General features: G+C 43.7%; 1 protein-coding gene across 1 annotated transcript in view; it reads right to left on the bottom strand.

The window, feature by feature from the left end:
- Window positions 1-13,065, bottom strand: part of LOC111147446 (FK506 binding protein 9) — a 37,644-nt gene that overhangs the window by 8,264 nt on the left and 16,315 nt on the right. Inside the window, exons 5-7 of the mRNA XM_022503455.1 lie at window positions 11,817-12,006; window positions 6,122-6,267; window positions 1,928-2,114 (exon numbers count right to left, since the gene is read on the bottom strand). Of these exons, the coding sequence (XP_022359163.1) occupies window positions 1,928-2,114; window positions 6,122-6,267; window positions 11,817-12,006 (523 nt within the window). The remainder of the gene's footprint in view (window positions 1-1,927; window positions 2,115-6,121; window positions 6,268-11,816; window positions 12,007-13,065) is intronic.

Here is a 13,065-nt window from a genome sequence, read left to right as displayed (position 1 = left end):
AAAAGCACCCACAGCAGCACCTGCCTCCTTGTTTATGAGCCCGTGGACAGCTCGGGGTGGGAGCAGGTCTCCCCTCCCTCCCCCACACACAGGAGGCAGACACCCACCATACATCCCATTTTCCCATCATCTTGCAGCTTACACCCAGAACAGACCACGGGGATGCTGGATGTTACTCTTCAGTGTGAATTTACACGGAACGCAAATGACTCTCATGGTCTAGAATGGAGTCTGGTGAGAGGAAGGAACATCACATGGCTCCCGGATACTCTGTAGGAATGTTGTGAATCCACCAAACATTAGAAGGCAGGAAGGCCAATTCTCCCCACCCTACACGAGAAGCATATCCTGAACCCACTGAGAAGGAATTCCTTTGTTCATTTTCCACCCCCACTTCCCCTCACCCCTGCCCTGGAGTAGGAGCACCAGACAAGAACATGAACATTAGCAAGAGCAGTGACTGCAAACCACTGACCTCACAGACGATTCTAACCTTGTGGACCATTTTCACATGCATAAGCTTGCTTGACCCCCAAGCAACAAGCCATGCTTCTTCTCCACTGCCCTCCAAAGGCTTCTAATATGAATGCAAGGAGGTTGGTTGTAAAGGGGGTCCTTGTAAACCTGAGCCCCGGAAGCTAGTACGTATTTCATTGATTCTATAATGCACATATGTTCACATTTTAACATCTCTGTAATTGCGATTCACTTTATGATCAGCAGCATGTTAACTTTTACTTTCTCTGAGATACATAAAACACGATACTTCTAATAATCAACACATTTTAGATCTGATGAAAAACACTAAATGTATTAATAGACAGGATCTAGAAGCACCAAAGAGAATATTGTCAAGAAAGTGTCCCTAGGGCTCTGTCTCCATGTCTGGCTCTTGCCAGCCACCCACAATGTCACCTGAAACTAGAAGGCAGAGGGGCAGGTGGGAGAGAGAGAAGGCCCTCCTCATGCAGCATAAATGCAGCAACTCATATTTATATGAAGCCCTTCTTTCTCCCCAGCCCAAACTTAGGAATCTAAGTCAGGCTCAGTTTGAAAATGGATGTACTAAAATAAAAATATAAAGGAAGGCTGAAAATGTTTCTTTCCCAGAGAACAGAATATTTTACGAACTTACAACTACATCTGAAGATTCAGAAACATAAGAAGCAAACCTCCTTTTTACCAAAATTGGCCAATGATACTCGTTTATACTGTTGATTTCCTATTAATAAAATTTCAGATTCACTTCAATCAATTAACATTTATAAAATGCTCCCTGTGTGCTACACTCTGGGCTAGGTGTAAGGAACAAAAATATGAATAAACATGTTGGGTTTCTCTAAGATATTCAGACCAGCAACAGAGATGGAAACAATAATAAATAACTAAAAATAAATAACTATGTTTTGCTAATAAAAATAGTAACTTAAAACATCATGAGACACAGAAATGGGAGCAGCTGGTTCTTCCTAGGAATTAAGGAAAGACTTTGCAAAAAGGGAGGACATTTTTGTCATGGCAGAAGTTGGCCAAAAGGAAGGGTTTAAGCAGTGCACACCTTGCAACACTGCACCTGGCAGCCCTATGAGGCAAAAGATGGGCCCTAACGGAAGATGAGATCAGTCAAGCAGAATGGAGCTGACAAGTAGAGCCTAATGCACCAGACTGTGGAGTTTGTAATGTAGTGGTGGGTTAATTTTTAAGGACAGCAGTTATAAAATGACATCTGTTTTTTTCAAAAAGACAATTTCACAGGAGCAAAGTGAGATTATGCATAGGGAACTTTTAGAATAATGCACCTGAGCAGTGAGGAAGCATGGAGAGAAAGGCCCTCAACCAGTATCTGACAAAAAGAAAAGGAGAATCTTGGGAACCTACAGCTGTTATCCTCCAGGCTTACTCCCCTTCCGTCCCCAGTGGCCCTTACGTGGAATCCAGCAGAGTCCCATCCAGAAGCGAGGCATTGTAGTGATACTTGAGGTAATCCCCCTTCTTACTCAGCACGGAGCAGTCAGGAGGCTTATAGTGGGAGGTGATGCTGATGGAGTCAGAAGGGTTGTGGAAGTCAATCACATGGATGTCAAACACCAGCACAGCCGAACCAGGGATATTCCCTAAAGGTCAGACACAGGAAATGAATGAGTGAGTCCTCCAAGTGGCAGCACATGTGCCTCCCCAGTGTCACCAGGGATTGTCCCCACAGACCTCCAGTGAGAAATACAGGGACCTAGAGAATACAGGAAAACCTAGAGAACAGTGGGAGACCGAAGCTAGAAGGCCATTAGAAGTATCCTAACCCTCCTGGGGAAACTGAGGCACAGAGTTGCCCAGGGTCACACAGCCAGTTAAGAACACAGTTTGGACTACAATTCAAGAGGATGAGCTACTGCCCATGGGATCGCTGAGCCTGAAAGATGTATGCTGAGTTCATCACAGACGAGGAAATTAACTCAGCCAAATTTAGGCTCACCTGGCTCCTAAAGAAGTAAGACGGGAGACGAGAAAATCCGCTGTAGAGGGAAAGTTCACTCCAGTCCCCCATTGCTGTGTAAGAGAAACTAAGCTAACAGAAACGTCACAGGGGAGAAACTCCCAGCCAAAACTGGCCTATACACACCCCTTATGATATAGTATACCTAACAGTTCACAAAGTACTTTACAACACATCCCAACTCTTCTATACAAAATTATTAGTTTTCTTTTCCATCATCTCCACTTTTGAAAACATTACCTCACATCTGAATAACGTTTTACAGTTTACAGAAGTATTTTTCACATACACTCTCTCATTTTCTTAAAGATTTTAATTTTAAGTAATCTCCACACCCAACAAGGGGCTTGAACTCACAATCTCAAGACCAAGAGTTGCAATTTGTACTGACAGAGCCAGCCAGCACCCCTACACTCTCTCATTAAATCCCTGCAGTCACCTTGTTGGGGATTACTGTAAACCCAGGATTAGCAGATGCTCCATGAATTTAAGGACAGCTCAGAGGGCTGGCGAGGGGCAGGGGAACTCGTTAAACATGTGCATCAGCAGTTTGACATGCCCCCAGATCATTTCAGAAAAGTTTAAATGTAAAACATTTTAACAGTGTTACTTAGGGGGTGGCTGGGTGGCTTGGTCAATTAAGGATGTGACTCTTGGTTTTAGCTCAGATCATGACTTCATGGGTCATGGAATCAAGCCCTGCTTAGGGATCTCCACTCAGTGGGGAGTCTGCTTGAGATTCTCTCTCTGCCGCTCCTGCTCACATGTATGATTCTCTCTCCAAAATAAATAAATAGATCTTTTTTAAAAATTACCGTTCTTAGAATCAAGGATGTATAATACTTTCATTAGCATTTTACAGATAAAAAGCCCACTCAAATAGACTTTGTTCAAGAAAACAGCACGGCTATAGAAAGAATTCAGATAAAGATGTGTGAACACTAACAGTACCTATCTCCCACCCCTGCCACACACAATTTTCTGTGTCCATTTCTTGGTTCCTCTAACACACACACAAACACACACACACACAGTGGATGCTTATTAAGTACTAAGAACACTTCTAAGTGCTTTCTGTGTACTTATTTATTAAATTCTCATGATAATCCTATATTCCCAATCTAAGAGTGCTTAGAAGGTAATTTGGAAGTTGGGGGATACAAAACGAGGAAGCAATGTTTCCACAACCCCTCGGACAGAATCCATTCTCCCCTTCAGGGCTGCAAACACAATCAAGCATCCTAATTGCAGAGCAGACCCTGTGGAACAGAGTAGACAGCAGAGAGGCCCAGAGCTTTCCAGAAGGCCTACTCCCTCCCTTCTACCAGCCCTGCAGGGAAAAATGGCCTCAACAAAATGAAACGCCAAGAATGGAGCTGCAGAACCCCATGGAGAGCCCAGCATTTCATTCCTTCCACAAATATTTATTGAATGTTTACTGTGTGCTTGGCCCCATGGTATGTACTCCATGTCCTGACACCCTTCTGGGGTCAGTCCCTGAGGGATTAACATTAGGTCCTATGCAAACCCCACAAAGAGGCCAGAGAGATGCTAATCCAAAGAAGACAGAGGTTCCCCCCCCACTGGCCCTGTGCAAGAGCACCTGGGGGGTACCTGTCAGAGTGTCCCTGCCCCCACAACAACATATGATTTGAGATGAAGCAGCCTCTTAGCTACAGAATTTATGAGTCTTCAGATGTTTCCCAGAGCCTTATATAATTCTTTGCAGAGCTCTGTCTCATACTTGATAGAAAGCCAAAAGGAAAAAAATAATTTCAGCAAATGTTTTCCATCAATACATTATTTTTAGAGAAACGAAGGATTAATCCTGAGTGCTTAGAAAACACGAATCCTCAGGAAGTATTTGTCTATTTCTGTATGTATTTGAGTAGAAGTTTACGTGATACAAAACAGTGGAGCATCAAGACACAAATAGGACAAGAAGCAAGGCCTGTTGACTATGTCTTAAGTTGTGACCTGGTGTGGCTTTATAGGTCAGACCTTTAACGGGGCCCCTTGCTGGCTCAGTCATAGAGCATGTGATTCTTGATCTCGGGATGGTGAGTTTGAGCCCCACACAGGAGGCGAGTTTACGCTAAAAAAAAAAAAGAAAAAGAAAAGGAATCTATTGTATTTATTAGTGTAGGTGAATGTGTATTTTCACTTCATGGTCGTACTAGTTTCCTATTGTTACTATAACAAATTTCCACAAATTTGGTGGCTTAAAGCAAAGCACATCTATTCTCATAACTCTGGAGGGTCCAAAGACTGAATTCAAGGTGTTGGCAGGGATGCGTTCCTGTTGGAGGCTTCGGGGGAGAATCTGTTTCCTCAGCTTTTCCAGCTCCCTGTAGCTGCCCTCATTCCTTGACCTGTGGCCCCTTCATCCAACTTCCAAGCCAGCAGCTTAGCATTTTCTCCTCTCTCTGATCTCCTGCTTCCCTCTTAAAAAGGCTCTTGTAAGCACCTCAAGGCCACCTGGATGACTCAGAATAACCCCCCACCTCACAACCCTCACCTTAATCACACCCACAAAATCCCTTCCACTGGGTAAGGCAGCATATCCACAGGTTCTGTGGATAGGACGGGGACATATTTGGGGCCACTATTCCACCTACCACGTTACAATGTTTATTCCTGCATGGAGGGATTAAGGGAGATTTTTGTTTTTTTCATTATCCACATTTTCTTTTTTCTGAAGTCAGCACATATCATTTGTATAATGTTTAAAAGGGGGTTTGCTGGGACGCCTGGGTGGCTCAGTTGGTTAAGCATCTGCCTTCGGCTTTGGTCATGATCCCAGGGTCCTGGGATCCAGTCCCACACTGGGCTCCTTGCTCAGTGGACAGGCTGCCTCTCCCTCTGTCTGCCACTCCCCCTGCTTGTGCTCTCTCTCTCTCTCTCTCTGACAAATAAATAAATAAAATCTTAAATAAATAAATAAATAAATTAAAGGGGGTTTGCTATTAGAGTAACAAAAGTGTCCTAAAATTGGCTTAAGGTGATGGTTACCCAACTCACTACATTTACTAAAAGTCACTGAATTGGGGATGCTGGTTGGGACAGTCGGTTAACCTTCCAACTCTTGGTTCCGGCTCAAGTCATGCTCTCAGGGTCATGAAATAGAGCCCTATGTTGGGTTCTGTACTCAGCATGGAGTCTGCTTGAGATTCTCTCTCCCTCTGCCCCTCCCAGCTCATGCTCTCTCTCTTTAAATGTCAATAAATAAATCTTTCAAAGTCACTGAACTGTACACTTAAAATGGGTAAATTTTATGGCATATAAACTACACCTCAATAAAACTGTTAGAGACCAAAGACCAAAAAGGGGGTGGTTTGCAATAGATGTTCAAATGGCTCAAAAAAACCCAGAAAACTATAATTAGATAGAGACGATAAATACAGCAAGATGTTAACAGTTGATGTATCTAAGAGTTCATCTCAGAGTTCTTTCAACTTTGGCATAGGTCTAAGAATTTTCAAATAAGAAAATGGGCACCAGAGACAAGAAGAAAGAATAGACCATCTCTAGAAACCAAAGATATTGGACATTCAAATCTTTAATGGGACTTTTGGCTTCCACATTTTGGCTCTCAAGAACCAAAATTGCCTGGAAGCAGCCAGAACTCACCTCTTCCTTCCTCTCCATAGCCAAGGTGAGGTGGGACCACAATCCTCCGCTTCTCTCCAATGCAAACACCAAGTAGACCTTCATCCATGCCAGCAATCACGTAGCCCTGCCCAATGTACGTGTCAAAGGTGCGGTTCCGTGAGTAGCTAGAAAAGAAGGAAAGAAGGAGGTTCCTCACAAGCAACACCACAGCAGCTGGGTATGCTAGTCAGCACCACAAGGCAACAGGAAGGCAGAGGACTCCAGATCCCGGAATAGGCTGAAACTTAGAATGTGAGGAAACAGGCTCCCCTGAGAACCCACATTCCCAAGAACTCACACACACACAGAGCAGAGCGGGAGCGGCCACGTACAAAAACACTTCTAGGAACAAGCCCTCCATCCTTCTGGTTTGGTCAGGTTATGGATGGGATGCACGTGACAAGAAGCAACCACACAGAAATGCACTACTGTACATTGGACTATGCTTGGTAACCAGGTCAAGTTAATGAAAAAGGCATCCAGGGTGGCTCTTACTAGAAACTAAGAATGTGTCCCAAGGACAATGTCTCCAGTATCTAAAGAAAAGAATATCTGTATATATGAGACATGAATATTTGGATTGCCAGAAAAGTAATACATATATATATATATATACATATATATATATATACACACACATACATACAATTTAATTCTGCAGTCCCCACCAGAGCCTGGATGACTCTTCTTACTGTAATCCCTCCTCACCAAGCCACCTTCTGGTGAGATACTTGGGTTTCCCAAGTGCCACTGGCAGGAGGCCCAAGCATTCTGCTCAGTGGAGAGATCCAGCCTTTTTATAAGCTGCCAATTGAATCCGATTCCTGTGAGGTCAGGAATCAATTCCCCAAAGCCAGATGTTTCTAGAATAAAATAATAAAATTTAATATGCCACGTCTCCTACCAAAGTCTGAACCACAGTGATCTGCACTCATGTGGCAAGAAGCCTGTCCTGAAAGAGCCAGTCTGTTTCGCCATTACCTCAAACACGGCCAAAGGATGACTGCCTTAGAGAAGACAGCCAGCTAATTGGGGACAGGGGGATGAGAAGACCAAGCTGTGAGGGGCTGTGCCTCCTCAGTAGCCCTCAGAGACCAAACACAAGGCCAAGGGCCATGAAAAATGACAGTAACAAATGATTCTCCTCATCCAGGAAGACGATCATCTACATAGCACCCCAGAAGAGACTATGGAGAAATATCCTTTCCCCCACATTGTGGAGTTCCAGCACTCAGCCCCTCACATGGGCCAGGAGGGCCCGGAGGAGAACACAGCCAAGGAAGGCAGGCTTGGCTCCCTAGCATCCTCTCACCATGAGCCAGCCTCTCACCTTCCCCAGGTTACTAGCTCTCTGGAGATCATCACCAGAGTACACCCTATGACCAGACATTCAGGAAAGAGGAAAACTCCTCCCAGATGGGGTCCCTTATAGAGAGACACTAAGCAGTGGGAGATGGCAGGTGCCTCAGAGAAGTTTGAGCCACTGGGTGAAACAGCAAAGGTTCCATGGGGTTTGGAGAGACAGTGGACACTGAGGAGGCAGGATCTGCACAGGGGAAAGCACTGGGGTAACAGTGAGGCCAAGGCCAAGAGGCAGGAAAGAGCCTCAGAAAACAAGAACGAAGGAGCAGAGTGGCCATAAAATGTAGAGAACTTCGAATAACTTTAGAAGATTTATATGGGAAACCATCATGTTCCCCAGTGGGAAAACGGAACTAGAAAGCTGCCAGTGCTCCCCCAAACTAATTTATGAATTTTGAAAAAATTCCAATCAAAATCCGAACACCATGTATGGGGGAGGAAAGGGACTCAAAAATTTATCTGGGGAAAAAGAACCAATTTAAAATGATATTTTGAGGGGCACCTGGATGGTTCAGTCTGTTGAGCAACCGACTCTTGACTTCACCTCAAGTCATGGTCTCGAGGTCATGACATTGCGCCCCCTTCAGGCTCCATGCTCAGCAGGTAGTCTGGTTCTCTCTCTCCCTCTGCCCCTCCCCCACTTGTGCTCACTCTCTCTAAAATAAATAAATAAATATTTTAAATGAATGAATGAATGAATGAATAAAATTGTGTTTTGCGGGCACCTGGCTGACTCAGGAGAGCATGCAACTCCTGATCTCAGATTCGAGCCCCACATTGTGGGTAGAGATTATCTCAAAAAAAAAAAAAGAAGAAAGAAAGAAACCCCACAAAACTTAAAAATGCTGTTTGGAAGGTACAGGATGTAACAGGCTCTCATTCCTGTAAAAAATCAAACTGAGAGAATGTATTTCACCGTATATGTGCAAAAGACCTATGAAATTAAAAATACTGGCTCCCGCATAGAGGGGAGTATCCGAGTTTGAGCCCCACACCAGGTGTAGAGATTACTTTAAAAAATTAAAATCTTGGGGCGCCTGGGTGGCTCAGTCATTAAGTGTTTGCTTTCACCTTGAGTCAGATCCCAGGGTCCTGGGATCAAGCCCCTCGTTGGGCTCCCTGCTCAGCAGGAAGCCTGCTTCTTCCTCTCCCACTCCCCCTGCTTGTGTTCCCTCTCTCACTGTCTCTTTTTCTCTCTCTCTCCCTCTCTGTCAAACAAATAAATAAAATCTTTTAAAAAATTAAAATCTTTAAAAAAAATCATTTTAGATGAGTGAGGGAAAAATAGTTTTCAGTAAAGGGTGTTTGAAAAACTAGCTAACCATCTGGAAAGACATAAAGTTAGATCCTTATTGTCACACTGAATACCACAATAAATTCCATATGGACTGAAGATTTAAACATGAAAGATTTATGAACACGGAGAGACACTGTGGAAGGTTATTAATATTTATGGCTAAAGGGGTTAATGGGAAATTATTACATTTTATTAAATTATTAAATTTATTAAATTATTACATTACAATACACCTTTGTATTGTTTCACTTATACAATAAGAGCATAATACTTTTTTTTGAGTAGGCTCTATGCCCAACGTGGTGTTTGAACTCACAACCCTGAGATCAAGAGTCACATGCTCTACTGACTGAGCCAGCCAGGCACCCAAGAACGCAATATTTTTTAAAATAGAAATTTTAATAAAGAATATTTTTTTAATTTTTTAAGAGATTTTATTTATTTTTTGACAGAGAGAGACACAGTGAGAGAGGGAACACACACAGGGGGAGTAGGAGAGGGAGAAGCAGGTTTCCTGCTCAGTCATTAAGTATCTGCCTTCAGCTTAGATCGTCCTGGGATCACGATCTAAGCTGAAGGCAGATACTTAATGACTGAGCCACCCAGGTGCCCCAACATTTTTTTTAAAGGATTTTATTTATTTGAGACAGAAAGATACAGAGAGAGAGAGAAAGAGCACGAGCAGGGGGAGAGGCAGAGGGAGAGGGAGAGGGAGAAGAAGACTCACCGCTGAGCCAAGAGCCCGATGTGAGGCTCGATCCCAGCATGCTGGGATCATGACCTGAGCCAAAGGCAGATGCTTAACCATCTGAGCCACCCAGTCAACCCCCCTTAATTTTTTTAAGGATGAATTTATTTATTTGGGAGAGAGACAAAGAGAGAGTATGGGAAGAGGGGCAAAGGGAGAGGGAGGGAGAGAATCTCAAGCACACTCTCCGCTGAGCACAGAGCCCAACTTGGGCCTTGATCTCACAACCCTGAGATCATAACCTGAGCTGAAATCAAGAGTTGGACACTCAACTGACTGAGCCACTCAGGTGCCCCATGGTTCCTTTCCTATGGAAAGAAATATGGTATACACTAGAAAAAATGGTCTTTTAATTAGTAGATTTTTAAAATTTTAATTTAATTAATTTAATAGAATTAATAGAATTCCAGGGAATAATGGACAGAACCAAGCTCACAAGTAACAACTAATAACACACACACACTGAATATTTTCTGTAGTAGAAAAAGAATAAAGACAACTCAAATGTTCATCAGTAGAATAGTTAAATAAATTTGGAATATTCACCCAATGAAACACTAGGCAGACATAAAGTATAAATAATTCCTCTCCCTCTGTGTGTGTGTGTGTGTGTGTGTGTGTGTGTGTGTATTTTTTATTAAGTAGGCTCCATGCCCAGCATGGACCCCACTGGGGGCTTGAACTCACAACTCTGAGATAAAGCCCTGAGCTGTCTCTCTATATATTAATATGGAAAAATCCCAAGGTGATTAAAAAAAAAAAAAGCAAGAGGCAGAGTAGTGTATTCTGTATACTATACACTATTCACTATAAAGGGGAGAAAATAAGATAACATCCATAGTTGTTTATATCTGCATTAGAAAAAAATCCACACAGTGGAGGAATAAAAAAGAAACTTCTTAAGAAAAGTGGTTAAGGGGCACCTGAGTGGCTCAGTTGGTTAGGCATCTGCCTTCTGTTCGGGTCATGATCCCAGTGTCCTGGAATCGAGTCCCACATTGGGCTCTCTTTCAGCGGAGAGCCTGCTACTCTGCCTGCTTGTGCTCCTCTCTCTCTCTCTCTCTCTCTCTGTCAAATAAATAAAATCTTAAAAAAAATTTTTTTTAAAAAGTGGTTAATTTTAGGGGTGCCTGGCTGGCTCAGTAGGTAGAGTGTGCAACTCTTGATCTCAGGGTCATGAGTTCAAGCTCCACATCGGGTATAAAGCTTACATACATACATACATACACAAAGGAAAGTAGTTAATTCCAAGTGGCTAGGAGAGAGGGAGATGTCAGGTAGGCAGGGGTGGGTAATAGGAGATATCTTAATCCACACTTAGTTTTAATTTTGAATCATGTGACTATTATTTTTCCCCAAAATCAAATGAAAATTGTAAAAGAGGAGACCCTAAAAATAGGAAAGACACATCATTCAAACAAAACAATGTCATATAAAAATTCTTCTGTACTGTTTTCAGGTGATGGAAGAAATTAGAAGTCCACAACCTCAGGGAGACAGGTAAGCTGCTGTCACTACCTGTTTGCTCCACAGGAAGCTGAGGAGGTGGTTTCCAAAGAGCTCGTGCCACTTGAAGGAGCAAGACAGAGCAAGCCACCTGCCGCAGCCACCTGTGCAGCTGCGGAAGCCTCAGAAGCAAACCAAGACAGTAAATAACAACAGCGGCATGGTAATTCGCCTCTGCAGCGGGGTGGGAGCTGGAAGCACACAGCCCGACTCCTCCAGTAGCCTCTGAAGTTCACAGAGCACTCTTTTTTTTTCCCCCCATGTTATGTTATAGAGTAGTCTTACATACCTTATCTCTTTAACCATTTCTGGGAAAGGTACCAGTTACAGGAGGAAAACCCTGAAGTGCAGGGAGGTCAAATGCCATGCAAAGTCACCACACACCAGGACAAGAACCCAGGTTTCCTGGCACCAAGTCTGTTCTCTTCTCATCCTACCACGCAGGCCTCGGCTCGGCCACTTCCCATCGTGGATCCCATAGCTGGCTGCACATTTGGATAGTGGAGCACAGTGTGGGGGATGGTGGGAGTAGAGGCTGAGTCACTCCTGTTTTCCTGCAGACTTATTCCCCACAGACCCCAAGAAGGAGACCATTCTAACAGCCTCTGAAGGAATTCAATGTCAGAAAACAAAGATATGTTGGAGATGAAAATACTAACTACAAATCAGCATTGACAGAGTATTCAGATCATGGTCCAGCCAGAGGTAGACTGTATTTAATAAGATGTTCTGATGAGTGAAGCCTCCAGTTGTTTCCTTACCTGGAATCAAAGAAGGTGCCATCCAGAAGGGTGCCATTGTAATGATACCTGAGAAAGTCCCCACTTTGACTGCGCCGCTCACAGTTTTCTGGGACTACCTTATTCTCAATGGAAATGCCATCCTTGGGGTTATGGAGGTCCAGTAACGCAACATCAAACACCAGAGATGCCTGTCCAGGAATGTCTTTTCCTAGAGTAGAATGGAGGAAGAAGATGAAATCAGGACACAAGATTTAGGAAGTCCTTTTTTTTTTTTTAAGGTTTTATGTGTTTATTTGTTAGAGAGAGAGAGAGCACAAGCAGGAGGAGCGACAGGCAGAGGGAAAAGCAGGCTCCATGCTGAGCAAGGACCCTGGACCCTAGGACCCTGGGATCCTGACCTGAGCCAAAGGCTGATGCTTAACTGAGCCACGCAGGCGCCCATAAGAAGTACTTTTAACTACAACTCAACTCCCACTGTGTTGGTATTACTCATTCCTTGAAGTTTCCAAGTCAAGGAAAGAAATGTTCTTTCACATGCTGGGTGGTCCCCCAGGGTGTCCAGCTATGTTCTGTCACCATTGTGTCCATGGTGCCCAACCATGCACTGGCGAATATAATTTGAAGCCTGACTTCTTCAGAAAAAGGAGCAAACCAATATTAATGACATGCGAGACTACTACAACCATATTGTCTGCTTGTGCTGACAAATCAAGGCTCTATGTGGGTGGTTATGAACCCATATGAAAACCCAAATACATGCCTCTGTGGGATTCTGTTTGTGTACAAATGCAAATCAGACATTTTTTTTTTAAAGATTTTATTTATTTATTTGTCAGAGAGAGAGAGGGAGAGAGAGCGAGCACAGGCAGACAGAATGGCAGGCAGAGGCAGAGGGAGAAGCAGGCTCCCAGACGAGCAAGGAGTCCGATGTGGGACTCGATCCCAGGACGCTGGGATCATGACCTGAGCCGAAGGCAGCTGCTTAACCAACTGAGCCACCCAGGCGACCCCAAATCAGACATTTAAAGGCATAAATTCTAAACCTTGGGCCTGGTTCTATGGAATACTACATAGAATTGTTCTCTGGAACCAGCCACCAATTTTTTTGAAAAGGCAAAATGCAAAATTCAGGTTATTAAGTGCATCCAAAACAGGAGATAAATAAAATTAAAACTAGCCAAGAGGTGGGGTGCCTGGGTGGCTCAGTGGGTTGAAGCCTCTGCCTTCGACTCAGGTCATGATCCCAGGGTCCTGGGATTGAGCCCTG

This window comes from Enhydra lutris, unplaced genomic scaffold, assembly GCF_002288905.1.
Source record: "Enhydra lutris kenyoni isolate GAN:26980312 unplaced genomic scaffold, ASM228890v2 scaffoldscaffold16, whole genome shotgun sequence".
Classification (NCBI taxonomy): Eukaryota; Metazoa; Chordata; class Mammalia; order Carnivora; family Mustelidae; genus Enhydra; species Enhydra lutris.
This window is presented reverse-complemented; position numbering and strand designations above follow the sequence as displayed.